The sequence below is a fragment of the Anser brachyrhynchus genome, assembly GCF_964034855.1.
Source record: "Anser brachyrhynchus genome assembly, chromosome: 1".
Classification (NCBI taxonomy): Eukaryota; Metazoa; Chordata; class Aves; order Anseriformes; family Anatidae; genus Anser; species Anser brachyrhynchus.
Window position 1 is genome coordinate 33,194,875 of NC_137694.1, and position 27,933 is coordinate 33,222,807.

At 41.8% G+C, this 27,933-nt stretch overlaps 1 protein-coding gene and 1 long non-coding RNA gene across 9 annotated transcripts in view; one reads left to right on the top strand and one right to left on the bottom strand.

Annotated features, from left to right (window-relative positions):
* Window positions 1–15,989, top strand: part of ANO6 (anoctamin 6) — a 78,012-nt gene extending 62,023 nt beyond the window's left edge. For 3 of the 7 annotated variants that reach the window (XM_080576679.1, XM_080576678.1, XM_080576680.1), the window contains 5 exons: window positions 247–377; window positions 1,154–1,359; window positions 6,625–6,824; window positions 7,297–7,402; window positions 8,378–15,989. In XM_080576679.1, the coding sequence (XP_080432805.1) occupies window positions 247–377; window positions 1,154–1,359; window positions 6,625–6,824; window positions 7,297–7,402; window positions 8,378–8,584 (850 nt within the window). In that variant the 3' untranslated portion in view covers window positions 8,585–15,989. The remainder of the gene's footprint in view (window positions 1–246; window positions 378–1,153; window positions 1,360–6,624; window positions 6,825–7,296; window positions 7,403–8,377) is intronic. The other 4 variants (XR_013945130.1, XR_013945131.1, XR_013945132.1 and 1 more) reach the window with 4 other exon arrangements.
* LOC308188067 lies at window positions 353–27,933 on the bottom strand. Of its 2 annotated transcripts, XR_013945134.1 has the most exons (6): window positions 27,116–27,933; window positions 21,726–26,361; window positions 13,008–13,164; window positions 7,161–8,130; window positions 3,360–4,512; window positions 353–763 (listed from the first exon to the last, which is right to left on the bottom strand). It is a non-coding gene; the product is annotated as an uncharacterized lncRNA (long non-coding RNA). The 2 variants fall into 2 exon arrangements; XR_013945135.1 differs by lacking the exons at window positions 353–763; window positions 3,360–4,512 and having other exon boundaries at window positions 6,873–8,049; window positions 12,918–13,164; window positions 21,726–21,827; window positions 23,452–27,933.

Genomic DNA, 27,933 nt, shown 5'->3' on the forward strand with positions numbered 1-27,933 from the left:
AATTCTGATTTGTTACCCTTTTACATTGTGGTTACATATAACTACATTCAGGATAAGACAACAGAAAATTATACTCATGTTTGAAGGAAGTTTTCAGTAATTCAAGAAAGAATAACTGAAAATCACTGTTCAAAGCTATAACAGCACAAAAGCCTTTTTTTTTCCTTTTTTTCTCTTTTTTTGCATTTACTGAACTTTGTAGGCTATTTTACCAATTTTAGTGGTCTTTTTCCCTCTGACTGACAGTTGGGTTAAGAATCTAATTGGAAGATACTGTGCAGATGCTAGATCAGAAAAGATTGTTCCACGCTGGGAACACGACTACCACCTGCAGCCCATTGGAAAACTTGGATTGTTTTATGAGTATCTTGAAATGGGTAAGTACTCACTTAGTTCCAATTTTCTTATCTGTGCTGGATACAAATATGCTCTAAAGAAAATTTTCATGCAAGCAATGCTTAATACGTTTAAAGACACAGATGATATGAAGTTTTTAGAGAGCAAGTTTTGATTTGTCATTGTAGTTTGCAAGTTTTTATTAAGCAACTATGGCTCAATTCGACTTATAGCTAAGAAACAGCGCAAGTGATTGTATAAGGAGGTGTACTGCTGCTCCTTTGCCCCATTCTCCAAGAAGCATGTCCAGAAGCCAGAACACTGCTGCATGCTAACAACATAGCAGCAGATTCCTGTATCGGCCTGCTGGGTCTTCAGTCACTTACATGTTGCTGGCAGTACTCCGGTTTGTTTGCCACCATCCGTCCTGCAACAGAACTGCAGCACACTTGTCACAGCACCCAGACACCCATAACATCATTTGTTAGCACAGGCTGTGCAACACAGCACTGAGACACCTAGTCATTAGATTTCCAAGTCTACACGGTGAAGACATGGGAAAGTAATGGCTGTTTAAATTCCCCTGACAGTTCCTCTTGATGTGTTGTGAGTTTTAACATTTTCCTGTCCCCTCCACCTAGCAGGTTTTCCAGTACTATTGTGCTCATATATTCTCATGCACACGTTGGCTGAACATGAGATTCGCTAGGAACTCTGCTACTCTTTCTCACAGTTTGAGTAAATAAGTATATATGCTCATATATGTTTATCTCCTGTAAATGAAAGCATCCGTGTTTGTGACCTCTCCCTTTGACAGTCATACAGTTTGGCTTTGTCACCCTGTTTGTGGCATCATTTCCCCTGGCTCCTCTTCTGGCTCTTTTTAACAACATGCTGGAAATCCGGCTGGATGCATGGAAGCTGACGACCCAGTTCAGACGCATGGTGCCACAGAAGGCACAAGACATCGGCGCATGGCAGCCCATCATGCAAGGCATAGCCATTCTGGCCGTGGTGACCAACGTAAGTACGGTGCCAGCAGTTACCAAAGGTAAAATGCCTTCACTGCAAGTGTTACATCCAGATGTGGGAATGCCACGTGTATCCATGTGTGTCATGCCAAACTGGCTACAGGTGAAGCACATAAATTATCCCAAATGAATTACAAGCTTCAGAGTTTAGCTCCTGTGAATTAGGCTTTTAGTTATTTCTCAGATGTTTTGGAAATGTAGCTACTGTATAAAATATTAGGCCTAAATAAAAGAAATATTTAGAGTAGCTAAAACATTCGTAAAAAAAACATTACATATGAAGATGCACAGCTTTCCTAAAATTATAGCACATAATAGGTACTTTTGGAGAGTCTACAACTAAATGCATTAATTTTGAAAAACAAAATGTTGGAGTTTAGCTAAGTTATGACTGACTGTTGTTTCCAACTGTTACAATTCTTATGGTCATGCCTTTGTAGTTGAGTTTGGCTTTGAGAAATTTTGCACAGAAAGCAGCAATTCAGCTTCTTCTTGATGTATTTAAAAATATGATGTATGCTCAAAATTGCAGCACTTACTTTTTGAGATGGGAATGAATTTTCTGAGAATTTGCAAATGAATCCATTTTTTATTTGCAGTTAAAATTAATTTTGATAAGAATTTCTTTAAAATATTTAGAAAACTTTAATTCTTCATGAATACGCTATTAACAATGAAATTCAGATATTTTAAAGTTCCCACATTGCTAATTCACAAAGATCTTGTACAGGAGGCTGCATTATGGGAAGAAAATAATCCAAATAACCCATTGGATTTTTCCACTCTGAGTTGTTGAATTATTTATTATTAAGGAGTAGCTAATATGTATCGTGTTTCTAAATTTCCACTGTTACCCTCAAAAGAGCAGTGACCACTCTTTTCCTCTGCCAGTAATTGTCCGTAGTTAGCAGCCTTTTCCAACAAGGCCACCATTTTCTACTCTTGCCACTGAGATTAAGGATTCATTCTGACACACCTAGAGATGGCCACTTCCCCCAGGACCTTCTCCTTGCAGTAACAGCACCTTATTGCGCTCACTAGGAGTTTCTGGAGAAACCAGTAGAGTCTGAAGATGGAGTTCGCCTCCACCTAAGCTGCCACAGGAGTCTCTGCCTGTTTTGAGGATGGTGGAATTTGGGTAAGAGGAAGGAGATGGAAATGAACGCTCTACCATAGATAGTTAGGTGATTCATTTCACATAAAAGAGCAGGTACTCAGGTATTTGAAGACTTCCCAAAATGGCTATAATTCCTTTCTAGAATTTTATCTCACACTACAGAAATTTAGTAGGTATTGTAAACACAAATAGGATGTAGAGTGGAGACTCAGGACAACATAGAAGCAGAGAAATAAACATGGAGAAGTGTTGGAAGTAAAAAAGAAAGGAAGGGAAAATGGAGGATTTACATGAGGTTGGAAAATTTACAAGAGAATCTGGGAGACAGACAACAAACCAGAGTATATGCTCCATTGGTTTCACACAGATCTACTGAGGCAAATCAAACATAAATCCAGCTGTTGTGTAGGCATGTGAAATACCCAAGGCCTACCAGTAAATTTGATGTTAAAATCTAAAATAAAAACAGTGCAACTTTGCTGACACACGTTCAGATTAATAGAAATGTCAGGTTATACCAGAGATACTTTGGGGCTCTTTTGTGTTAGTGCTTGTGTGAAAAAAAAAATTGTAAATGACAGCTTTCCTGGCAAATTAGGGAGATTGTGTAAATTCCCAGAAGAAGCATAGTTGTAGTGATGTAGAGGCAAAATTACTGGTGCATTAATGTCCTCTTTTGAACTACGCTGCTATAAAACTTGTAAAATAAAAGACTAAAGAAGTCTCTGCTGCCCTAAAAGAAAAACAACTATGTTATGCTATTGGATAAGCCAACTGTCTTTTCCTCATCAATCCACCTGGGGCTTGTAATACCACTATGAAATAAAAAGTTGGGTATACAACTTAAAATTATTCTAAAATATTGTAATGTGTACCTTAGTCATAGTACTTATGATATTCAGGGTAGAGTTAAAGTTGCCTTGGTGACCTCATAGTGGCCCAGGTGTGTAGGCTTCTGTTAGGAACGTACACATGCCCCTGCTGCAGCTTCTGCAGAAAAGTGGCCCGACAATAGTTCTAGGTGTCTGTCACTACCCATTCACAGCCCGTCTGAGCCTAATTGGAGCTTTACAACTTTTTCACTCCAAATTCCCCCTTATGTGCTACACCCCTCAAGAGACATATCTGAAAACTCAAAGTCCTTGATGAGCAGAAGTGCATTTACAGCTCAGTTTTGCTCTTTGTCCTCCTTGCCTGGCACTCAATCCCAACGCGTATGTGGCAGCTAACAGTATGCATGCTTCTTTTCGTAACCCTGTTTGGAGATCTCATGTGTCAGATGCAGTTAATCTTAGTAGCAGTATAGTGCCTCGGCCACTGACATCAGGCAGGTTGGTAGCATCCAGAGGTGGCATGCTCAGAAGTCCCTGTTACAGGCACTGTAAGGAGCTCAAAGAGATCAGTATTTCTTTCGAGCGAAGTGTGGGCTATACAGCCAAATACTAGAAGCAGTTTTCTTCCTTTAAGTATGTTTTTTTCTTGTTTGACATCCAGGATGTAGTGTAGGCCATCAGTCTTGCCTGTGCCATCTCTTTGCCATCCCCATTTTTTCTTAGTACTGTTTCTTTTCTACGTGACTGTTACAGATTATTAGACTTGGGTATTGTATCATCGTCTCCTTCATGCATTGCCTTTGTAACACCTGTGAGCAGCCTGCAAGAAAGTTTTGCACAAAACTGTCTGTTTTGAGACTTGCCACTCAGGCACTGGACTTGCTATTGCATGATATCAAAGCATCTGTTCTTGATTTGTAGACTGATTTTAATTAGCTATGGTATAAATGGAAAACTGTGCATGCTATAGCTTGGGAAGTAGAGAATGTGCTATTTGTTTGTAGTTCTCCGGTACAATACTCTACAATGCAGCCCATAATTCAGGAGGAAAAAAGCTTTTCCTTTGAGACGATGTCGTAGGATTAGCTTTCGTATTTCTGTCCATGTAGCACTCTGCAACACATCTGGAGATCATTCTGGGAGAGGGAGGAGAATGAGACAGGGCTCAGATTTATGGTGATGAGAGACCTGGAGCCTTGAAAAAAAAAAAAAAAACAGTAAGAGCAAACATTAAGTTATATAAATACTGTGTTCCGGAATCTTGTTGAATGATACATAGAAGCAGCATCAAACCCATTCAGTACAAACAGAAAAGGATGGGTTTTGCCTTATTGTTCAGTTGCTTATAGTTCTTTCATGGTATGACTGGATGTAAATCTTACGGGATAATGAACAATAAGAAATTATATTTAACTAAAACTTTCTGTGCTTATACTTCAGTTGAAAACAATGTAATTTAGGTGTGAGGTCTTCTTCCTGAAACTGCAAGACACAGTAATATATATTTTTTGTCAGCCAAAACCACCTACACTGCATGTAAATATAAACAACACATAATTTTCACTTCATTGCACACTGCCATGTATTGCTTAAAAGCAGTTTTTAAAAGTGTATGCCACCTACATTTGATTCAAGTTAGAGCACAGTACAAAAAATCTTTTTAAAGTACTGGGCCTTGAGAAATTAAACTCTTTTCTTCCTCATCAGCCAAATTAACTTTCTCTCAACTGAACTAAATTACAACAATATTCTAGAGATGAAAAGGGAGATTTTGGACCACAGTCTCATGCTTAAGCCTTGTTTCCGCAACTTTTGCCTTAACTGCAGTTTTGCTTGGCAGGTGCCTCACAGTAGGCCAGCTGGCAAGGTAAGGCAGTAGGACAGCCCTGAGCATTTGGCTGTGGGGCTGTGGGAGGTGAGGCAGGTCCCGCACCCCGTCCAACTCCTTGCCCTACCTCTTCTTTTCCCCTTGCTGCTGTCTCCTGGCGCTGGCACAAACTCATGGTGAAGCAGACTGGGGGACAGATCCCAGCCAGCCTGTGCCACACTTCACAGCTGCCCAAACACGGGGCGTGAGCGACCTGCTAGGGGCAGAGGCAGGAGGGTTGGCAGCAGCTCTGGCTAGCACTGCCACCAGAGCACTCTCTGAGGAACGGTGGGAGAGCTGTCTGCAGGTATTTTCACCCTTTACCCTCTCCCCACCCCGCACTGATTCTCGCCATTCACATTGTCAGGTATTTTTGCCCCTGCCGTAGGACTGAAGACTGTTCCCCCAGCCACAGCACGCAAACATCACTAGCTCTCGGCGCTGGGCACGGCAGGCGCCTCTCATGCTGACTTGGCTGGGCAGCCTCATGCTCAGCTGCTGCTCTTGCCAGTGGAAAGTCTTCCTCACAGGGAAGCCTTTTCAACTTGCAATAGCGGAGGAGGATGTTGGATTAAAGATAGTTAACCTGCCCTCCAGAATAGGATGTTTTGGGAACTTCGTGAGTTTAGAAAAGACTTCCCACAACAAACCCACAGATCCCACTTCCTAACCGTTTTGTGCCTAGCAGACTGAGTAGGACAGGGACTCTCTTGGGAGCAAGATAAAAACAAATGGTCACGTCATATGTAAAACAGCACTGTGCAGCTGCTACTAAAAAAATGATCTTGGCACCAAGAGCAGTTTCCACATGTACTGACACTGAAACTTATGAGGCAACAACTGCCAAGACAAATTTGGACTGGCTGTCACCTCGAAAAGTGCAGGATGTTTCTAGGGTCAGAGATGGATCAGCTATATATGCAATTTAGTTCATTCTTTTAGTCAGTCCTCAGGCTTTCTGGGGAAATTTAATTTTGAAGTGCTGAAGGACTCCGCTGCGGTTTACTTAAGTTTCACCAGGCAGGATTTCTTGAAGCATCTCACAAGCAGCTCTGGCAGCAAGCACGTTTGCTGGAGGTTACCTTAGAGCAGTGTAAGGTGAGTTTGGTTGCTGACCTCCCCCGCATGCTGATGAGGATAAACATGTATCATAGTACAACTTTTCTGAGGCATCCAGCAGAGCCAGCGTAATTTAAAAACTATACAGAGTGCACACTGCAGAAGGAGATTGTTTTATGCCTGTGAGTGTCTACATGCTCCCTTACAGAGGGAACCACTGACTGGAAATGCACATATTTTCTTTTTTTTTTTTTTTTTTATCTTGTAATGTAAACTTTTAGATACTCAGTATATGCCAAAGCTTATTTGGGTTTTGCCATATATTATGGCTTATTACTTATATGTCACTCTGCTTTTTTGTCTCCTCTTTCTGAAATGCAGGCCATGATAATTGCTTTCACATCTGACATGATTCCTCGTCTGGTTTATTACTGGTCCTTCTCAGTCCCTCCTTATGGGAGTCACAGCAGTCACACTATGAAAGGGTATATAAACAACACACTCTCTGTCTTCAATATATCAGACTTCAGGAATGCAAGCAAGCCATCTTCCCCTTGGTTTGGGAACCAAACGACGTGCAGGCAAGTGTCAAATAACCTTTTTTTCTTTTCAAATGACAAGGGTAAATATCATTTTTTTTCAATATCTAATATAACTCAGTTTAAAATATCCAGGAAGAAATGTTAAAACACAGTGAAAGTCAGCATACTTTGAACAGCAGAAGAGAGTGGAATTATTCACCTATATGTCTCTCCTACTCAGAAACTCAAAAAATACTTCTTTAATTTTTGTTTTCCTCATAACTGAAACAGTCTCAAAAAAAAAAGGCTTTAAAGGCAATTTAAGAAATTCTCAATGCAGTGGCAAAAAAGGACATTTCAGCCAAATACAGCTTATTCTGCACACACGAAGTTTACCCATTGCTGTAGCTCCATTCAGCAGACTGTTCCGGGATGCACTAAGCAGGGACATGTCTTGCTCCATCCTCTGGCCACAGTGCCTTACTGCAGAGATTCCCGAGACTAGTCCTTGACTTTCCTGCATTGCCTTCAGATACCGTGATTTCCGCTACCCTCCTGGTCACCAGCATCAGTATGAGCATAACATATACTACTGGCACGTCATCGCAGCCAAGCTGGCTTTCATCATTGTCATGGAGGTAAGCGTGTGGGGTTTTGAGCATCAGTTATTGTGAGCATCATCTTCCCTCCATGCAGAAAATCCTTCAAAGTCATTCTGTCCCAGCACAGCTACCAGAGCTTTTGGTGTGCAACATGTGCTGGCATGGCCAAGAGCTTGGGAGATGTAAATTAGGTGTAGCACCATTAGAAAAAGAAGTCTCTGAAGTCATGACATCTGCTGAGGATTGTCCCACGTGTCCGCGGTTTCTTTTCTCAAGAACTGTAAAGTGATTTCTAGTATCAGAAATAGAAGGGACAGTTGCACCAAAATATTTTTACATGTTCATAGAGGAGGTCTGTGCACCGCCTCATGAATACTTGCCCATAGTACACGTGCACTAACACACACTAACCTGTGTAAAGACAGTCACGTGAGAGGTGAGTTTTTAGATGAGCCACTTCAGTAAAAAAGCAATCACTCCCCCCTGTGCAGCAACTCTCTGGGCTTAGGAAAGCAAGAAGTCCATTCAAGATCAAGGGAGAGGAATACCAGGTATTCTTTCATTATAAAATGTACTTAAGGCCTGATCCAGGGACTACTGAAGTCACCAGAAACATTCAACTTGCTAGAGCAGAGATCCCATAGCAGAGGAATGACGATAGCCCCAGAGGCATTTGGACAAACCTGAAACAATTTCAGAAGAATCTGTAACCAATATTTTCACAGTCAGGGGAGGCAAGGGGAGGGATTGGGCACCAGGGTTCCCTGAAAGCAAGCAGAGAAGTCGTTAGTAACATCAGGATTAGGAAATCAGAAATTCTTCATTGGACAATTAATCTTTTAAGATACTGTTCCACTGTGGTAGATGCTGGTACAAAGCCTGTTCAAATCTGTAAGAGATATTGGGACATTTCAATAATAATAATAATAATAATAATAATAATAATAATAATAATAATAATATCTTGTTTGACCCAACTGACATTTTTTTTTTCATCTTCACCTTCCCTAGCATGTCATATACTTTGTGAAGTTTATTATTTCGTACATAATCCCGGATGTATCACAGAAGACCAAGAGCAAGGTCAAGCGAGAGAAATACCTAACACAGAAACTCTTGCATGAGAATGATCTCAAAGTTGTGAAAAAAAACATGGGGAAAATTGCTGACAAAATTATCAAAGGAGTAGACAGCACTTTCCGACCTAAGTCTGAATAAGTACTTTTTTATATGGAGTAACAGTATTTAGCCAGCTAACACCTGTCCAGATATTACCAATAGTTAATCAAACACTTTGGATTAATTCCCTTTCCTAAACATTGTTTCTTGCAACTGTCACCTGCTCCTTATCTGTTTCCCTTTGGCAAAAGCAACCATTGAGACTTGGTTTACAGCTAGCAATTTTTTAAAACAGCTTTAGTAAGATGTATTTTTTAACATGTGAACGTGAAAAAAAATGATCATCTTAAGACAATGCAGATTAATTCTCAAATACATACAGTGCTTTCCACTTTATTTAGGTGTAGGCTATTAAATCTGTTCAACTTGGATAAAACCTTATGAACAAGAATAATTTGTTGTAAGAACAACACCACTTCCTCTGAAGGAGTTTTGATTACTTGACAATGCAAACCCCAACTATAAAATGAAATGGAAAAGCCAAAACATGAAGGCAAGAGAAGGAAAAGACAACACAAAATCATGTTGTTAAGCTGTTGCAATTGACGTACTAAGCACTGTTGTATGCTACACTGAATTAGATGTACATACTGAGACTTAAATGGATAAGATATTTCAATTAATCATGGGCTTGGATCACAAGGAGCAGCAGGACTGTAAGCCCATCCTGTTCATCAATCTCTGTGTAAACAGGAGAACTGCCTTTGCAATCAATGCATACAAACTGACTTTACAGCACTCGGAGCGAGAGGAAAACTCAGACATTTTATCTTTCTCTGGTCAATGTACTTTCATTAGCTCACTTGGCCGTTCTGTTCTGAATGAACACAGCCTTGAAGGTCTCCCACCTGTAACAGTAATGAGTGTTAAAATTCTTTTCACGTACTAAATCAATATTTGCTGAGGGCTGTATTTTGCATTTCTCCCACACCAGAGGCACCATTCTTTTCCCTGATAGATTTCGACATAGGAAGAATGTGCAGCTGGACCTGCTGTGGTACAATACTGCATGACAAATTGAATTTGGACTAGACCATGAATCTATTGAAACTGAAGATGGGAATAAACAATTTAATATGCCTTAACCATATTATGAAACTTTAAACAACTAGGAAGATGTTACAAGTGTGGATGAATTTGTTGGAGCTATCAGTCATCTTCAAATTAGGTTGCAGATCTGCTTGGCAATTTTGGCTCCAGTTATAACCTGGGAGTTAGGGAATTACAGGGTAAGCATGTATGTAGGGCTCCACTTTGTGTCTGCAGCAGTGATGTTCCAGTTTATTAACTTGCTTTCTCTTTTAATGGTTCTAGTGGACCAATTCCTATGAAATCTGAAAACCAAAATCTTGTTAAAAAGGCAAAAGTATGTCTGCACTCCCTAAACCAGGTGATTACTGTTGGGTTTGTAATTTTATACTCTTAAATGTAATTCATATGTACAATTCTTAGGAAGATTATTTGTATGGATTTCTCAATATAAAGAAGTTTGTTTGCAGAAACTAAGTAGCACTGATAAGATATATTTTATCCTGTTAATAATCAGAAGGAATCAAACATTTGAATTTTGTAGAAAAACTTCCAAATACTACTCTGTGTACCTCAAGCCTATCCTTTGAAACGGCAACATTTAAACCAGAAGAGGCAGCACATGAGGGGAGTTCTTTCAGCAGTTGTGATACACAAGCTTTCGCTCAGCTTAACTATGCAGAATGATTGCATAGGAGAGAGGAACATGAGAGGAAAGCTTGGTTCAAAATTGGGATAAGTTTGAAAGATGGAAGACAGAAACACGGAGGTTCCAGAGAACGCATTTCTGGCATTGAAGAACTGGAGCTTGCTTACTATAATGCCCAGAAAACTTGTTGTACACATCACCTGAAGATGAAAATGACACAGGATACAACAATAAGACAGACCATAATTATAAGTGACTGTGTACCAGAGCATTGATAGAACCTGTGCTTTTTTTCACAGGAAATTCTACTCTTGCCATTTCTTTTTGTTTCCAGACAGAATCATAAAAAGTCTTTAAATTTACAAGGAATCAAATATAAATTTGGCAGATGGATAGGCATACACTCAGAAGCTTCTAAACAAGACAGAATATATTATCAAAATGTACCACCCCAATACTGATTTGACCTTTTCCCAGAATCCCAGAACCCTGAGGAGCCCACCTGCCCCAGCCCCTGCCCATGCAGGGACACCCAGAGCAGGCTGCTCAGGACCACGTCCAGGTGGCTTTGGAGGATCCCCCAGGAGGAGACCCCACGGCCTCTCTGGGCAGCCTGTGCCAGGGCTCAGGCACCCTCACAGTAAAACAGTATTTTCTTACGTTCAGATTGCATTTCTTGTGTTTCAGCATGTGCCTCTTGCCTCTTGTCCTGTCACTGGGCAGTATAATGAAGTACTCAGGGTTTTCCTGTGTTTTATGAGTTTTGTTAGAAAGGCCAGTCAGCTCTGTGCAAGCCTGGAGCTTCTGATTTTGGCTTTGGGCTGGCATTTCCCTGTCAACAGTAGTGTTCAGCTGAGAGATGCCATTTTCATCTCCCCATCGGGGATCGCAGTTTCAAAGTGCCTTAAACACCCTCTCAGGTGCAGTGTTGGAGGGCAAGGGCAAACAAGGAGGTATCACATGATAATGGAAAAAAAATAAAAATAAAATGTCATGAAATGGGCCATTTCAGATAATTGTTTGATCTTAAGGAAACTTTGATTGCCTGCTTTGACAGCTAAAGAGACAGGGAAACAAAAGAATTAAGTGCCTTGCCTGGGGTCACACTGAACAGTGGCAGAGTTTAAGACTGATTTTCAGGAGTGCCTGGTTTTCTGGTCCTTTTCCTGTCCTTGTGGCCTCTCTCAATTGCCGCTTCTTACATCACGCATTTCCTGAAGGAGGAGTTGGTCCTCAACATCACTGAGAGTTTATACTCCAGCCTTTAAAATAATTATTATAAAAAAAAAAAAAAAAAAAAAGCATGCTACACCAGCAAAGTATGTGTACCTATCGCTTGGGCTCCTCTTGCAATAAAGTCATAACCACCTAGAATCATAGAATCACAGAATACCCTGAGCTGGAAGAGACCCTCAAGGATCATCAAATCCAACCCCTGGCCACAACAAAAAATCAGACCATATTTCTGACAGCATAGTCCAAACACTTCTTTCACTCCAGCAGGCTCAGTGCCGTGACCTGGGGAGCCTTGGGTGGGTTTCTACATTATCATTTTGTTCAGCTCAGGGGTATGCTTTGAAACTCGTCTTCCACTTGCCCCCACTTTCTGAGTGGTGGTTCACATCTGGTCTTGGAGCTCATGAACTGGATTCCTTTTGTCTTAAACCAATCCAGAAGACAGGTCTTAGATATGCATATCACAGTCTCTGGCAGGCATTTTAGTTCACAGCTCTAAAACCAGAGCTAGCCTGAAGAAAGCCCAGAGTACTAGGTAGGCATCAGCTTCAACTGATGTCAGCATCTGTGTTTTGCTTCCCAAGTGCCATGCTACTTGCTAATGTAGCCATAACATTCACTTTCAGAAAGCATTATATCAGGAATTCACTTCATTTCACCATGTGCAGTGTTACTCCCAGCACAGAGTGCCCAAACCTCTAAAGCTATGCAATGTACGTAGCCTCTACCTCCGTCTGCTGAAATGTGCACTGCCCGTACACAGCGAGCTCTGCCGAGGCATAGGAATGAAGTGCGTCAGGGGGTGGGGGCAGCTGCCAACATAATACTATTTGTAACTTTTTTTTCAAGACTGGGTCACTTTAATAATGTTTAAAGATGTTTGAAGGGAAAATTAACATTACTGTTAACCTATGAATCAATTTTGCTCTTTTTACACTTTGTATGTAGGCCAGATTCTTACCTTGTACAGATGAATCCGTGTCAGTGAACATTTCATTGCCTTAAAGTACGATGTGAGCACCATAAATCGCAGACCATCGCCACTGTTTTAAATTCTTTGTATGTTGAAAAAATTCAGAATGTAAGAATGTATTTTTTGTATTTTTTCTAAGAATGTTTGCTATTAGTTTCTGAACATTAAGATTTCTTTATATTTATTGTTATTAAATAAAGTCTATTTTAAAAGGATAATACATTTGTTGTTGATTAGCCTTGTTTGTTTTTACACGAACAATGCTGCTGCTGCCAAATGCCACATTTAAATTCGTAGAACGTCATCGCTGTCTAATTTCCATATTCCTCCTCTTTTTCAATCTTTTGCCATTAAGCTGTTACTGCTACTGAAATTTATCTCCTGTTTTTCCTGCATCCTCTAGATGGAAGTCATTCCTTTCAACATCACGTCGATGACAAGGACCATTATGTTCTCCTACAAATACACAGTTTAGGTCTTTATACCTTTTCACTCCTGTCATGATAAGCCCCGTGTTTTGTTTCCAAGTCATCATTTATTTCTTAATCTGAATCAAGTCTGGAAGGTGCTCCCACCTCCAGGCAGTCCAGCTTTTGTGTTCCTCCTTAAGGGTCATGCAGCCCAAGCAGCAGGCGGTGGGTACAGGAGAGGCAGCAGCTTCATTTTGACTCAAATAGAGGAGAACAGCAGAGTGCAAGCCTCAGATCGCTCTCCATTTCTCACTCCGTCTCCCTGTTTGAAAAGATGTGTATGTAGTTAGTCCTAAATAACCTCCACATGGCTTGGAGCAGTATTTTGGTCATAAGAAAATAATGTATCTTAATAGCCTTATAACAGTAACGAACTTTCCAGGAAAGCTGACAAAAGTGGTTTTTATTTATAACCTGGAAGTGCATCAAAAGAAAGCCCTTAAAAGTTGTGGGTTTCTTTTTTCTCTGCCATGCCTATTACATTCTCTGATACAGTTATCCTGTAAAAAGCAATGCTAATCACTGGGATTAAAGCTGTTTTGTCAGTTAGCAATGATGCAAAGAAATTAAATCACTTCTCTTGCTTTTAGAACATAGTAATCAATTCCCTAATTATTTCCAGCAGCCCTAGCACTATAGGGTTACAGAAGTGCATGTGTGAACACGTACCCTCTGTCCTCTTTGCAGAACACACATACGTGCACACACTGACGGCTGCTCTGCCAGCCATGAAGACCACAACTCCTGACCTGCCACATAATGCAAGACGCTCTTTTCCAGTAATGAAAAAGTCTTCCATCCAGTTGTATCAAGATATACCATTCTTTGTAAATATGTAAGATAAAGTAATCCCCTAAATGCTGAAGAGGAATAAAAAGCACGCAACACAGACCACGCAGAAAATCTCACTGAGTTCCTTCTTTCAGCAAGCACAAGCCAGGACACCAAAAATCCACTTCTAACATATGAAGAGAGAGTTTACAAGGGAAAACAAAAACAAAAAGAAACTGAAATCCTTAAATTGTGCAAGACGAAGGAAGTTACAGCCACCTCTGATAGCATTAACAACACACTATCAGGGATTTTATGTTTTTTAGGTACTCATTTAGTGTCCATGTAACCCTCTCGCATCATTTCTCTGCTCCCAGGTGGAGGTCACACGGTGAGTGGATAAATAAGCTGCACTCCCAGCCACAGGCACCTGCCAGCTATTGTCTCACCACCCCATTCTTCTATTCTTCTGAGATCCTCTTTGGACCCGAGTAAGGAGTCTCCTCTTACAGCCACATTGTGCTCATTCATGCAGTCATTTTCTAAACCAGTCTGGCTGCTCTGGTCGAGCACAATTACACTTAAGCCTCTGTGACCAGGGCACTGCAGGATCTTTGCTGTGGTCTGCTCCCTGCTGGAGTGGGAAGCGGTGACCAATCTCTCCGGCTCACTGCTCAAGCCCCGAAGTCCATCCACTCCACCACGGGTCCCTGGCTTTGGAGGTTTGTCAGGTTCTTGGGTTTTACGGAGCTGAAAGCTCACCAAGAGGTGAGCCAGGGGTTAAGGTTATTTGTCCTGTGATAAGTCTGCTCCTTATCCCTTAATTATTGTAATGACTTTTCCTGTAAAAAAAAAAATAAAATAAAAAAAAAGGGGGGAACGGGCCATGCTGTGCCTTTAAGAGTCGTCTGCACGACTGCAAACACACAGGGCTGGTCTTGGCACCTGGGCTTAGTCTTCTGAATATCGCTATTCAGGGAGAGCCATTGTGCCTTGAATTTGTGTTTCACCTTAATCCAAAGGAGTTTTCAAGTTCAGACATGCCCTCTGGTTGTTCTTAACTTTAACTGCACAGGACGTTATACCGGCAGCTAAAAATTGGCAGAATCGGGCCCTTCGCTATTGTCCTAAGTATGGTCTTGAACAGAATACGTCACTGTTGTTTCTTGGCTTGCCAACACAAACTGTGACCTTGCATCTGAAAACAGCAGGGAGACCAGGACGTGTGGGGACGGCAGAAGCCTGTCGTGCAGCCGGGGGCACGAATGTCAGACGGGAGACCTGCAGGAGGTTTGGGTGAGGCTGAGGCCGCAGGGTGAGGGCCAGGGAGCCCCCATTTTGGTGCTGACAGAGGGTCCAGAGCAACAGCTGAGAAATTCTTTCCATATCTGTTGTTAATTAGTAACTGCTCATTTAGATCTGGGAAAGGCAAACACTGGCCTGCCTCTCCTGGAGTGTGGTGCCTCCGGATTAGCGACAAAGAGACCTGTTGCAACTCAGCGTTTACCTGCAGAGACTCCATTTTCTTCTCTTTAAGAAGTACACATGCTAAAGCACATTGTGTATGATATCACTGTTTTCACACCCTACTACAAATTAATAATAAAGAAAAAAAGGCTGCATTTGTGCTTTTCATAGCTTCAGGCTTTAACTGGAAGGCATATATGTAAAAAATTATCTGTTTTCTTTCCTTGTCACTCTGCCCCCATATTTTTTCCCCAATGATCTATAAGGGGGGGAAAACATGTTACCATCTCCAAGAGGCGCCATTAACAAATCTTTTCTTATCTTGCAGCCATAGTAATGACATCTTATTGACAGCACAGCAGAGCAAACAATGTCTTATTGAAAGCTTCAGTGCTGGAGGATTTGGGCTGTCCTCAGGACTTGAGACAAAGTAATGAAAACAGGTTTTGCTACTAAATCAAAGACAATGACTGCTCTAGTTCTCCAGTGGCCTTTAGCGCTCCCAGACACACAGGAGGTGTGTATAGCTCACCGGGGTATCACCCACACCACAAATTCAATCAAGTACGGGGACCTTGCTGCGAGAAGGATGCCCAGAGTAGCAGGCAGTTAAAGTATGAGCTACAGCACACATGAGAGCAGCGATGAAACTTTTCCTCACAACTGCACATGATGTATGGTTTCCTACAACTTGTTTTAGCCTTAAACGAGTTTGTAAGTTATTTGCTAATTTTTGTACCTCATCAAATTAATTGGGCCAGCTACAGACATTTTTGAGGACTGAACTAAGATGGTGATTTGGGTTTTTGTTTTTCATGACTGTGTAAGATCTTATTAAAATTATTAATGTACCTTTGTTCTTTAGGTAGTGTCTTTCTTGCAGGCTCCTCTCAGCATCCTGTGGGTAACAGGAGAGTTTTGCAAACCAGGTATCAGAATTAAGTCCACTGTATACATATGACTTTTTCAAGCCTGTTCTGAAGATGTTGCAATGCACGAACACAGCAGAAAACTACCTAATGTTTCACCTATTCAGCCTAATTCTGGATCAGTGAGTCAAACTGGCTTATTATAGAATCAGCCAGCAATATAGCATCAGTGCCGGTGTGAGAGAGCATGCAGCCAGAAGCTGGGGGTCAGAGCTTCCCTTTCAGGGGTAAAGCAGAGTCAGATCAGCTGAGCCTCCCTGAGTCTGGCACAGGATGAACTGCAGCTCAGCTCTCACAGCTCCATTACTTCACAGAGAAGTAACCCGGTTTGCACATGCTTTTTTTTTTTTTTTTTTTTTTCTCTCTAGAGGGAAGAAGTTAATTCCTTTTGTTTATTTGTGTGTTTACAAAGCCAATGCATCACATTTGTACAATGCATATATAACAGACTGAGATAGAATGTGAACATACATTACGGAAGCACTCGATTTATCACTGTTAAATTTAAAAGATCTTAGATTAAATACAACTCTTACTGTTGAGCAAACAAAGATTAATATTAAATCCTGCCTTTGCTAGAGAAGGAGTGAGCAATATGTGATGTCTTAACTTGTGAGTATGCATCTTCAAAATGCAGAGGCAGAGGCAGAAGGAAAGTGGAAGGGGGCCGAATTCAAACCCCCTGAAGAAGCTCCAGAAAGATACTGGAGGGCTTGCTAAGGAGCGAGGCGTGTTCTCAGAAATGGCTTTACGCAGAAATGCTAACAACACTGGCAAACAGCTGACTCAGGAAGACCACTTCCATTGTCCAGATATCCCACTTTGATGAAAGTTGAATTCTTAGGGTAAGAAAAAATTACTAAATAGTGTTTTATAGTGTTTTTCTTTCCCTGTTTGCTACTGTAGCTCGTACACAGGTGTTAGATGCTCTACACAATGCACTCCTAGGAGATCATTTTTCCTTTAATGAGCAACAGACAAGTTGTGTATCAGACAGGCAGACCCAAAGAGACAAAATTCAACATGAGGTACAACAGGCTTTCCAACTTCCAACTTCTTCATCCAGAAAGGAGATACAAGTGTTCTTCAGCTTTAAGGTGGATTGCTTTTTCCTCCACCAGCCTCAGGACTGCATGATTTGTGCACATGAGCACACCTCATGAACCACCTGCTTCACCCACTTCTAAATCCCTGAATGAGACAACTAGGAAAAAATACTAAAACCTCTGCTTTCTCTATTGCTTCTGGTTTTCACTTGGTCTTGCAAAGAGGACTGACTGTACTCGTACTTTGTAGCTAATGCTCACAGTAACATCATGGAAGTTCTTCGCTGCCCCACTCTGGTGGCATCTCTCAAGCCTGACATCCTACAACAGCAGCAAACTTGTAAGAATACTGCACCTCCACATCAGTGGGATTGCAACTTGAAAGGTCATGGTATCATACAGATAAACTTTTTGATTGTACATTATTGGAAGGATTAGAAAGTTGCAACCACGTAGTCTGAAAAAGCATTTCCCAAGAATCTCCATCATTCAGCTGACAGAAACTTTAAATCCAGGTTACCTCATTATTTATCCCCTGTCACACTTCTAATATGTAAATGAAAACATTACATTTGGTCAGTTTGTAAAACTGTTCCAGGTAAGATAAATCTAATCAAATCTTTTCAACAATTCTAACTGCAGGAGCCTAAAGTACATCCCATCTATTCTCGATGCAGCTTTCTCAAGAGGAATTCTCATGCTCTGCACAACCAAGTATGATGAACCACCCCCCACACCCCTTTTGCTTCAGCTAAACCACTGGAGTTGTTTGCACTCTACATTTCCAAAGCATCTTCCTAACTGATGGGGCACTTCCATGCACAGAAACTCTCCAAAAGTCTCTGGAAATATTTTGGTTGGTTGGTTGGTTTGGTTTTGTTCTGAAAGATCAGAAAGGCCACCTTCGGTTTCTTTTGCTTTTTGGATTTGATTGACACCAAGGAACCAGGGCTGTTCCAGGTCAGGAAGGCACACCTCTATTCAGCCATGGTGAAGCAGGACATTGGAGTGGATTTTTATTTTCATGACATAAAAACTGCACTCAACCCTTCTAAATAGGGAAGATCATCACAACTATTAATGATTTGCAGATATATTAAATATAAAAATGAAATATCAATTATATTTATTTTTCAAATGCTCATAAATAAACACCACAGGACACCAGTGATCTGAAGAACAGTCCTGGGCCTTGCCCTTCTCTACATGGCCTTGTCTCTAAGGTGACACTTAAATACCTAGTGTAAGATATATATTTTTTTCCTTTTTATTGTAAAATGTATACTTCTGAATGTCTTAAAATAATGGCCAAGATGACTTCCAGGCTGAAGCTCATCGCCCCGTAAGCAGGAGCCACGCTGGCCCCTGAGCAAGCCCAGACGGCATGGCCCGGGGCCTAACGGGGCAGGAGGAGAGGCAAGCCACAGGGCCAAGTTTCACCTAAATCAGCATGATAATCACATTGCTTTGCAGAACATTGTCCTTAACAGAGGTTGTTCTTAGCCTGATCCTTAATAAAGGGGATAATAGCTCATGAGAACAACAGTCACAGGAGATATTTCTAGTCAGCTTTTGTTCTTGTACTTGGCCAGTTTGTGTGCTGCCTAAGGGTATAAATAGAGAGACTATAGAGGGGATTAGCAGACTTTCTTTCCAGCAGGGCTCATGTGCCAAAGCGATGACTCTATTAGCATTGTTTCCCCTGAAAGGTTTGTTTCGCTCCGGCTTTCAGAAACCAGCACAAAGTCACCAGACCCTTTCCTGAGGCCCCATTTTCTCCTCCGAAGAAGAGCAAGGCCTGGCTTCTCGCAGCAATCGCAGACCTGAACACCAGGGAGTGTACCCTTCCATCAGAGCCAGCCCAACCAGACTCTCCACCTCGCATTTGCATCAAGGACAAGGTTTCTGTAGGGGTTTTATTCACCTATGAGCGGCACATCAACACGGCAGAGTCACTTTTTAACGACAGCATTTAACACCGCATGTTCGTTGATGAACAGGAAGTTAGTGATGACTCCGGGCCTTTCACTTACCTGAAAGACAGAGCACATAAAACGTATCCCGTGTACTGTCCCCTCAACACCATGTGTTAGAGAGCAGGAAAATCAGGGTCTGAAAGGCTGTGCCTCATCTGCCCATGTTTTAGAGGTCTGGAGCATGGACATCAATATCTGAGAAAGCTACCCTGGGGGTCCTGTGTAATTAACAGAGACGACTGGGCACTTTTCAGGTGTGATCCATCTGATCCGTTTTGATTGACATCAGTATGTGGTGAATCACCTGGAGGTAAATAGGCACAGGCTCTGTTGTCTGTAGGTGACCATGCAAGTTTGTATTTCTGCTTCAGTTCTCTGCCAATCACACAAGCAATTTAATTTACTGAGTGGCCAGCTTCTCTTTTTTTTTTCCTTCCTTCCTTCCTTCCTTCCTTCCTTCCTTCCTTCCTTCCTTCCTTCCTTCCTTCCTTCCTTCCTTCCTTCCTTCCTTCCTTCCTTCCTTCCTTCCTTCCTTCCTTCCTTCCTTCCTTCCTTCCTTCCTTCCTTCCTTCCTTCCTTCCTTCTTTCCCTTTCTTTCCCTTTCTTTCCCTTTCTTTTTCTTTCTTTCTTTCTCTTTCTTTTTCTTTCTTTCTTTCCTTCCTTCCTTCCTTCCTTCCTTCCTTCCTTCCTTCCTTCCTTCCTTTTCTCTTTTCTCTTTTCTCTTCTCTTCTCTTCTCTTCTCTTCTCTTCTCTTCTTTTCTTTTTTCTCTTCTCTTCTCTTCTCTTCTCTTCTCTTCTCTTCTCTTCTCTTCTCTTCTCTTCTCTTCTCTTCTCTTCTCTTCTCTTCTCTTCTCTTCTCTTCTCTTCTCTTCTCTTCTCTTCTCTTCTCTTCTCTTCTTTTCTTTTCTTTTCTTTTCTTTTCTTTTCTTTTCTTTTCTTTTCTTTTCTTTTCTTTTCTTTTCTTTTCTTTTCTTTTCTTTTCTTTTCTTTTCTCTTTTCCTTCTTTAACAAAATCTCATCTTACGTGAAAGTACTGGATAGAACCTGAAGTAGCGTGTTCAGTTTTTGGGCCCCCAGCACAAGAAGGACGTGAAAGTATTAAAACAAGTCCAGAGGAGGGCCACAAAGATTATCAAGGAGATGGAGCACCTCTCCTGCAAAGACAGGCTGAGGGAGTTGGATTTGTTCAGCCTGGAAAAGAGAAAGCTCCAGGGATACCTTATAGCAGACTTCCGATACCTAAAGGGGGCCTACAGGAAAGGGTGGAGGGACTCTTTGTCAGGAAGTGTAGAGATAAGACAAGCAGTAATGGCTTCAAATTAAAAGAGGCTAGATTTAGATTAGATATTTGGAAGAAATTCTTTACTCAGAGAGTGGTGAGGCACTGGCACAGGTTGCCCAGAGAAGCTGTGGATGCCCCATCCCTGGAAGGCCAGGCTGGATGGGGCTTTGGGCAACCTGGTCTGGTGGGAGATGTCTCTGCCCATGGCATGGGGGTTGGAATTAGATGATTCTTAAGCTCTGTCCTTCTCATGGCTAGAGCTCACACAAACGCGATGTCACCAAAACAAATGAGAGGCACAGCAGAAAGTGACGTGACTTCCCAATGAAGCAAGCATCTGGAAAAAGATAACGTGGCTGCATCTGTCCCAGGAGGAGCATCAGGATCTCACTCTGCACTAGGCACTTCATAGGGTCCTCTGAAATATCCACATGTGTTTTTTAGTATGTTTAAACACCTCTTTGGACCAGCTCTAGATGGCTAGCATGCCAAAAGACTAAGCTCTTTCAGTGCATGGCCAACAGCATTTCCAGAGCAGTGCCACACTGACCAATTTGAAAAATCAATCATTTTGATTTTGTCCATCCATGCAGTGTGCAAAGTCTCTGGCATGCCATAATCAGCTCTGTGATCCAGTCCAATATGTGCGGTGCTAAAATTAAGGAACTAGAAACAACAATCTGAATTCCAGTGTAATCATTCATCCTGGGCGCATAATGCAACGCCAGGATGAAGGCTGAGAGCCAACAAAACAGCTAAGTGTGAATTACTACACCATAACTCAAAGGCGGTGGTATATTTTATTAATCATTTATAGAGCTGCATATTATTAATATATGCAGAAACAGCTGTCTCTCTCTCTGGTGGATTTTGCTTTTGTGAGCAACCTGGGGGAGACCAAGGAGATTAAGAAGCAGAAACCCAGCAGAGCCTTCCTGAACAAGGAGGAGATCTGCAGAAGTAGGTCATGAAACCTCTCAGTACGTAGATGGGTCCTTTCCTCATTAATCTATTTTTAAACACGCAAGACCAGATCCTTAGCTGGTATAAAGTAGTTTGGTCCCACAGACTTGTATGCAGCCAACCAGACATATTGACACCCCTTGAAAATCTGGCCTGTGCTTATTTAAGTGTAAAGAAATGCCCCAGCACATACCAATTACAAGTCCAGAAGATATTTTGAGTGTGCAGTAACACAAAGCAGGACACACAATGTACAGCAATAACAGTAAAAGCTTGAATATTCTTCATGACAGGGGGCCAAAGTGCTGCTGTATGAGTGCTGTACTGCTGCATGATGAATACATTGCAGACATAAAGCTGTCTCTATATATTTGTAAAACAGATATTACCTTCTTAATCACTGGTCCTTGTGCTTTGCTTACTGACACATTAGAGCTGCCCTCTAGGTCTTCTTCCACTTGAGGACTGGATCTCCAAACTACTCTGGAAGACTAAAAAGCATTCTTGGTTTTACATAAATCAGTTCCTCCTATTTAAGCACTTAAACACATTTAATTTCATGGCAGGTATTTCCCATCATCTTTTTTCCTTTCCAGTCTATTTACAGGCCTGCTATCTGCGGCACTTTCCAATATAGCAAGACCAGTTTGTTTAATCTGCTAACATTTGTACGTCAATTACTCCATGAAAATACAACTTTCAGGATTGAATAATCAATCTCTTAGCTACCTTTAAAACAAAAGTAAAAGTAAATAAATAAATAAGTGTTAGGTCTGGATGGGAAATATTTTGCCTCCCCAGAGAGTTTTTAAGAGTCCAAAATGTTTTATATTCTACAATCAGACAAACACAAGACCTTGGGAATGTTCCCATGAACAGATATAAAAGCCTGGAAAAAGCTGAAGGAAAGCATTATCACCTGGGACTCAGGGAAAGCAGAGTGAGGTCCCAATGCCAACGCATAATTCTCTCAAATGACAGTATAGGATAATATCACTAGAAGAAATTCATAGTCCTTCCCAGCTAACATCCAGTATTTGGGTGCACTCCTGACAAGTTTGATGACAGGAATGTCTGGTTTGAGTCAAGATCGTCATCATCTCAAGATGGGTAGTGGATGTTCACCCACTACAGGAGGAAGAGGAGGGATATTCCTCCTTGCTCCTTTTTTTCCTCCTCTTCATCTTTCCTCCCAGGTGGACCAGAAATTCTGTACTTTAGCCAAGAAACTTTCTGAGAGGATTTGTGCATGGAAATACCAATACATATATTTTACATGAACAGATTCCATTTAAATTACTCAGTTTATGAAAAATAAGAATGAAAAGAGTCTGAATAGGTAAGATATTCTCTCCCATAGAAATGTGTGAACAAATATATGTATATGTTCATATTGGTCTATGGATTTTCACAGTATGAAAATTAACATAATTCTACAAAACCCTAGTACTGAAATACCGCTGCTGGAGTACATCTAAGTCCATAACACACAGCAGGTAACACCAGAATCCTGACTTTTAACAGCTTTTTCATGCAATTTGACTGGAAGAAAAAAGTACAGTAGTAAAAATACAGCTGTTATGGGACCCTTTCCCATTAGTGACATTATCATATGATTTGAGACCATTCGTAGTCTAAAGGTGGTACTGTCTGGGACTGAAACTTTTAATTGTCAAAGAGAGTTGATTTTAAGATTGTTTTCATTTCCCTTTTAGGCTGATTTTTGGTGTTCTGTATCTGTCAAGAATGTGTCTTTGGTTTTTATTTTTTTGCTGGGAGGTTTGAGGAAAACCTGATCCGTGCTTTATACTTTTTTTTTTTTGTAACTTATAAAAGGGTGGGAAAAGATCCATCACTTTTGTACCAACCAGTAAAAGAGCTACATAGATACTAGATCCCATAGATACTAGGTGTTTTTTGAGACTCATGCTTATAAACTTAAGTGTTTAGAAGGATTTTTAGTTAAAACGACTGAGTGCGTTTGGATCTGGATCAAAAAAAAATACCAAATGTGATTGAACAAATCTTCAAGATTGTAAATTAAAATAAACACAAGCACAATACAAAAAGAATATTGCCTTAAAAAGCAAACAAACAAACAACTCGGATACTTACTTCAGATACTTACTTCGCTTACAAGGTATGCAATATGAGGTGAAGCACTATCTTGCACTGCTTTGCATTTATTCTCAAAGCTCCTTTCCTGATTGTAAAACCAGACTGGTTTTAATTGCTCGAGCACAAGTGCTCGCAGTGCCTCCACAAGCCCCAGGGAGAAGTGTGCTCCTGCTGCAGGGAAAAGCTCAGAGCTGCCCACTCCCGGCGCAGTGGGAGCCCTCCAGCGCTGCAGCACCCACACCGCGCTGCCTCCGAAGGCATCTTCCAGTCCTGGAGGGACACCACTGCAGGCTGGTTTTCTAACCCCACGCTGTGCCGCTACCACAACCGTCTCTTTGGGAAGTTTTTAAATCATGCTGGGTACTGGGAATTTCCAGCTGACTGGGAAGTTTTCAACAACGCGTATTTTCTTCAGAAAAAAAAATGCCGGTTCGTCGAAAGGGGAACTTTGAGTAGAACTCTGTTGAAAGCAGAATGGGAGAAATGGAAAAAAAAAATAAAAAACAACAACAAAAACACCACCTTCTTTTCTCCTGAGAAGATGGAATTTCTGCCAAAAGTCCAGGGAGACTGAGAGCCCTGGACCCTGGGAGCAGCACCCTCACGTGCAATAACCTTTGCCTTCACAGCTGTGCAGCTCATCCAGCAGACTCAGTCTGGGGTTGCGTTCCCACCCGCACAGAATCCAAATGAGCTCTTTTTTTCCTACAGCCAGAGAAGAAGGCGATGCTGCTACAATGGCCTGCCGCACCACTGATCTCAGTGCTGCTGTTTCCCCAGACGTGCATGGATTCCGGTGGTGAAAGAGCACTGCAGTGCTGTGAGATTTGTCCTCGTTCCACAGTTTCTCTTGCATTGATGTATTGGAAGTAACTATCCTGGGAAAACTAGCCGTTCCAAGAGCTCGTTTTCAGTAATAGCTTTTGAACATATTTTGGTACTACAAAATCATACCATTGCAGCTGTTCTCATAAAACTGATGCCACCAGTCTGCAAACTCTCTCTGCAAAGGCCATTTGGGAATATGAGGAGGTCACAAACACTGCAAGGGACCCTTGCAGAGCTGGCAGCTGCAGGGCTGGGGGTGTCTTTCCCTGCAAAGGAAGCTCGGAGCTGCCAGCCTGGCTCCAGCCCCAACACCACACTTGGCCCGAGGTCTTCACTGAGCTTTGAAGTGGCCCCACTGCCTCACCAAGCCTCTGCTAGGACTTCAAACACTTGCAAAAAAGAAGACATGGAAGTAAAGGATGGACAACACTGCTTTGTGCCCAGGGCCAGTATAAAGGGGTGGACAACTGTCTAATTCTATGGCCTTGGGTCTATCCCCGCCTACCAGGATACATTTTTGAGGTTCAGCTGAGAAAAAGCCTCCTACGGCATCCACAATACCACTGGTATGCAGCACATGGCACATGTGCATCACACCTGTGTAGCAATGAATGAGAAGATTTTAAAGAGACTTTTCTAAGCTTCGTGACTCACCCGGAGTCGGGCGCTTTTGTCTTCCTTACAAACTGAAAAATCGGGGAGTTGATAAAAGGCTTGCCTTTTTCCTCACACTTTTGTGATCTATTTCTCTGGGAATGTCTCTCTTAGACTAGCAAATGGTAATTTAATGGGCTGTTTCCTCCAATATCCAGCTTGTGCTGGTTAAATGCAATACAATTTACCTGTCTGATGGATCAGGAGAGCAATTGCTCTGGGCATAAAGTGAAGCCCATAAGTCCCATACCTCTGCTCTTCCCTTAAAGGTGCAATATAGAGTTTCAGGCATTTTCAAAGGGTGGGGTGAATGGGAACAAGGCAGGAACTGAATTGCTTTGCTTTGTTTTGTTTTCTGTATTCATTTAGTTATCTGTTGCACTCCTGCTTCTGGTGCTTTGTTTTTGCTGGTGCTATGGGGAAGTTAGCGTGCACGCACACATGCACACTTCTCGCATTTCCTTGTCCCTGCAGCTTCGGTGAAAGCCAGCCTAATAAAGTTCAGAACTGCCTGTACGTCAGAGGCAAACCAGCTGGCAGCCACCAGCGCCTGCCCGAACGGTGCAGCGCTGGCAGCAGCAGCACGGATCCTGCTGGCACCTGCACAGGGCAGCAAGGAAAGCTGCAGGCAGCAGAGGCCCCAAACCTGGGAGAAGGCAGTGCTGGAGCTGCACGGACAGGTGCTCACCGAGGCAATAGCGAAGTTATTAAGCGACTCGTTCTGCCCCCTGGGATACTCGCAGCTGTGATGTAATCTAATGCAGGGTCCATTTCTGAATTGCGCTGCGTGCTGAAAACGGGGCTGCAAAATAATGCTGTTAGCAAGCATGTTGAAGGGAAACAGTTATTAGCAGCGTCTTTCAGCTGAGTGCTAACTGTACAGAATGCAATAAGGAGGAGAACGTTTCACAGCTGAGACAGCACAAGTTGTGTTATAAATTTCAATACCAGGCTACACAAGTTACATTTAATTATTTTGCCTATATTTTAACTTATCAGCTGTTCCCTCTGCCTTTAAACAGGACATTCTCCCATGCAAAATCGTTAAAGCCCTATTAACATGAAAATGCAAACCACTTTGAATGTTAATAAAATATAAATGCATATTGTTACACTAGTCTTTTTTTCTTTTGTTTGGGCCAGACACATTTCTAGAGATTGGCTGGTATCGCAGGAGGGTAGCATAGCTGTCCCTCTGCAGTTTCAGCAAGGCAGGGCAGTTTTTCTAATGGCATTATAAATATAGTTTGCCAGATACCTTTATAGGTTAACCATTGCATCCATATGCTGAAGAGCAGTTTAGGAGTCTTTCAGCTGGGGAAATCTCACAAGATACAAAAATGATTATGCTGTGAGTTCTGTCTTTTTCCTGTTCAAGGCCCACTCAAGACAATTTGCTCAGTCTGAAAGCAGGTTACTTTTTTTCTGGAAAATAAAAACATGGAAGTCATCAGCTCATAGATGTGAAACGGAAGTTAGGATGGAAAACTTAAAGGGAACACAGAGTACATAATTTTCTAAATATAATACATATTTTTAATATTTTAGTATTATATATATAGATATAAACACTAAATTTCAGTAGTTCACCTGAAAAAATCTTACAACTCTTACATGACACTATTACTTTTGCACTTGACTGTGCAAATGATCTTACACTTCCACATCTATATTGAAATTGAAAAAGCTGGCAACCTGATATTTGGGCCTAAATAAGCATTCTACACTCATTCACCGGAGAGCTCACGCTATGTGCTCTAGAATACACAAACCTGCTATTTCTGCCTGGAAGTCAGAAAGGTGATTCTTTACACGGTCTCCTATTCTACTATTATTTTTGTCCGCTTATGTACTCAATCTTCACGTAAGCATCCCGAAATGCACCCAACCCCCATAAGCTGAGATATATATGACTGTCTAAATTCCTTAGATGAACTCAACTGAGTCAGGTTAGCACATGCAAAGGCCTCTGAGAAGACAAGAGGAGCAGTCACAGAGGGCTATCAGATAAAACCATCCCAACACCTACTTTACAGCGGGTATCTCTCTCCCCAGATCTCCTCTAACAGCTGTACAAAACGTTTCAAGTGAAACGACGTTAATTGGGTGAGAAAAATAGAAGAAAAGTAGAATTAAAATAATACAGCAACAAGTACAGCAAAGGAATTTAAGAACTAACCAAAGGAATCGTGTTTGTGGAGCGCGTCCCATCCAGCTCCAGCTGCTTCCCTTTGAACTTGGGGTGCCCCAGTTTTTTTGGGGCCTCTGCCATTGCTGATTCAGGAGGAAGCAGCCGGGGAATGGCTGCAGCTGAGCTTTTTGATATGAAAAGTAAAGACTCTCTGCAGGAGGAAAAGAGGGAGTCCCTCACACACCTACAGTCTGTTCTATTTTGGGGGAGTTTGTTGATGTCTGTTTGAAGTGATAAGCATCATAAAGCTCTGTGGCTAGGGCTCCACAGCTACACACTTAAGCTAAAAATAATTTTAAAAAGCTAATCAGGGAAGGCTGTATAACATCAGCTAGGCAGTGTGGAAGCTAGTCTGGTGGTTTTTTCTTCCTGTCAATGCTTACAAGTTTGAGATTTCTTTTAAAAACTAAATGGTACTTCAAAACATGGGCGATTTAAGAATAAAATTCCCATTAGCAGCTGTTAGCAGGAATTATCAGGGCAAATCCCTTCATACTAAGCAAGAACAAACTTCTGAAATTCAAGACTTCGAGGAAGAAAGAGGAGTTAGAAAGAAAAGCCCCACGTATGCAGACCCCCAGCTCAAGTGCCCATCTCCAGGACTCAGCCCCTCTGCCAGTGGGTCCCAATGCCCAGCACCTGTCTTGGGCCCTTCTCATGTCCCAAATGCCCCTGTATCTCCCTACATCTCTGTGGGGGATTGTTGGGCAACCAAGAGCAGCATTTTTGCCACTTTCTGAGCTTTTCCAGGCTGCAGATCCCATGCACTGTGAGCAAACAGTGAAGTGAAACGCAAGGACACGGCA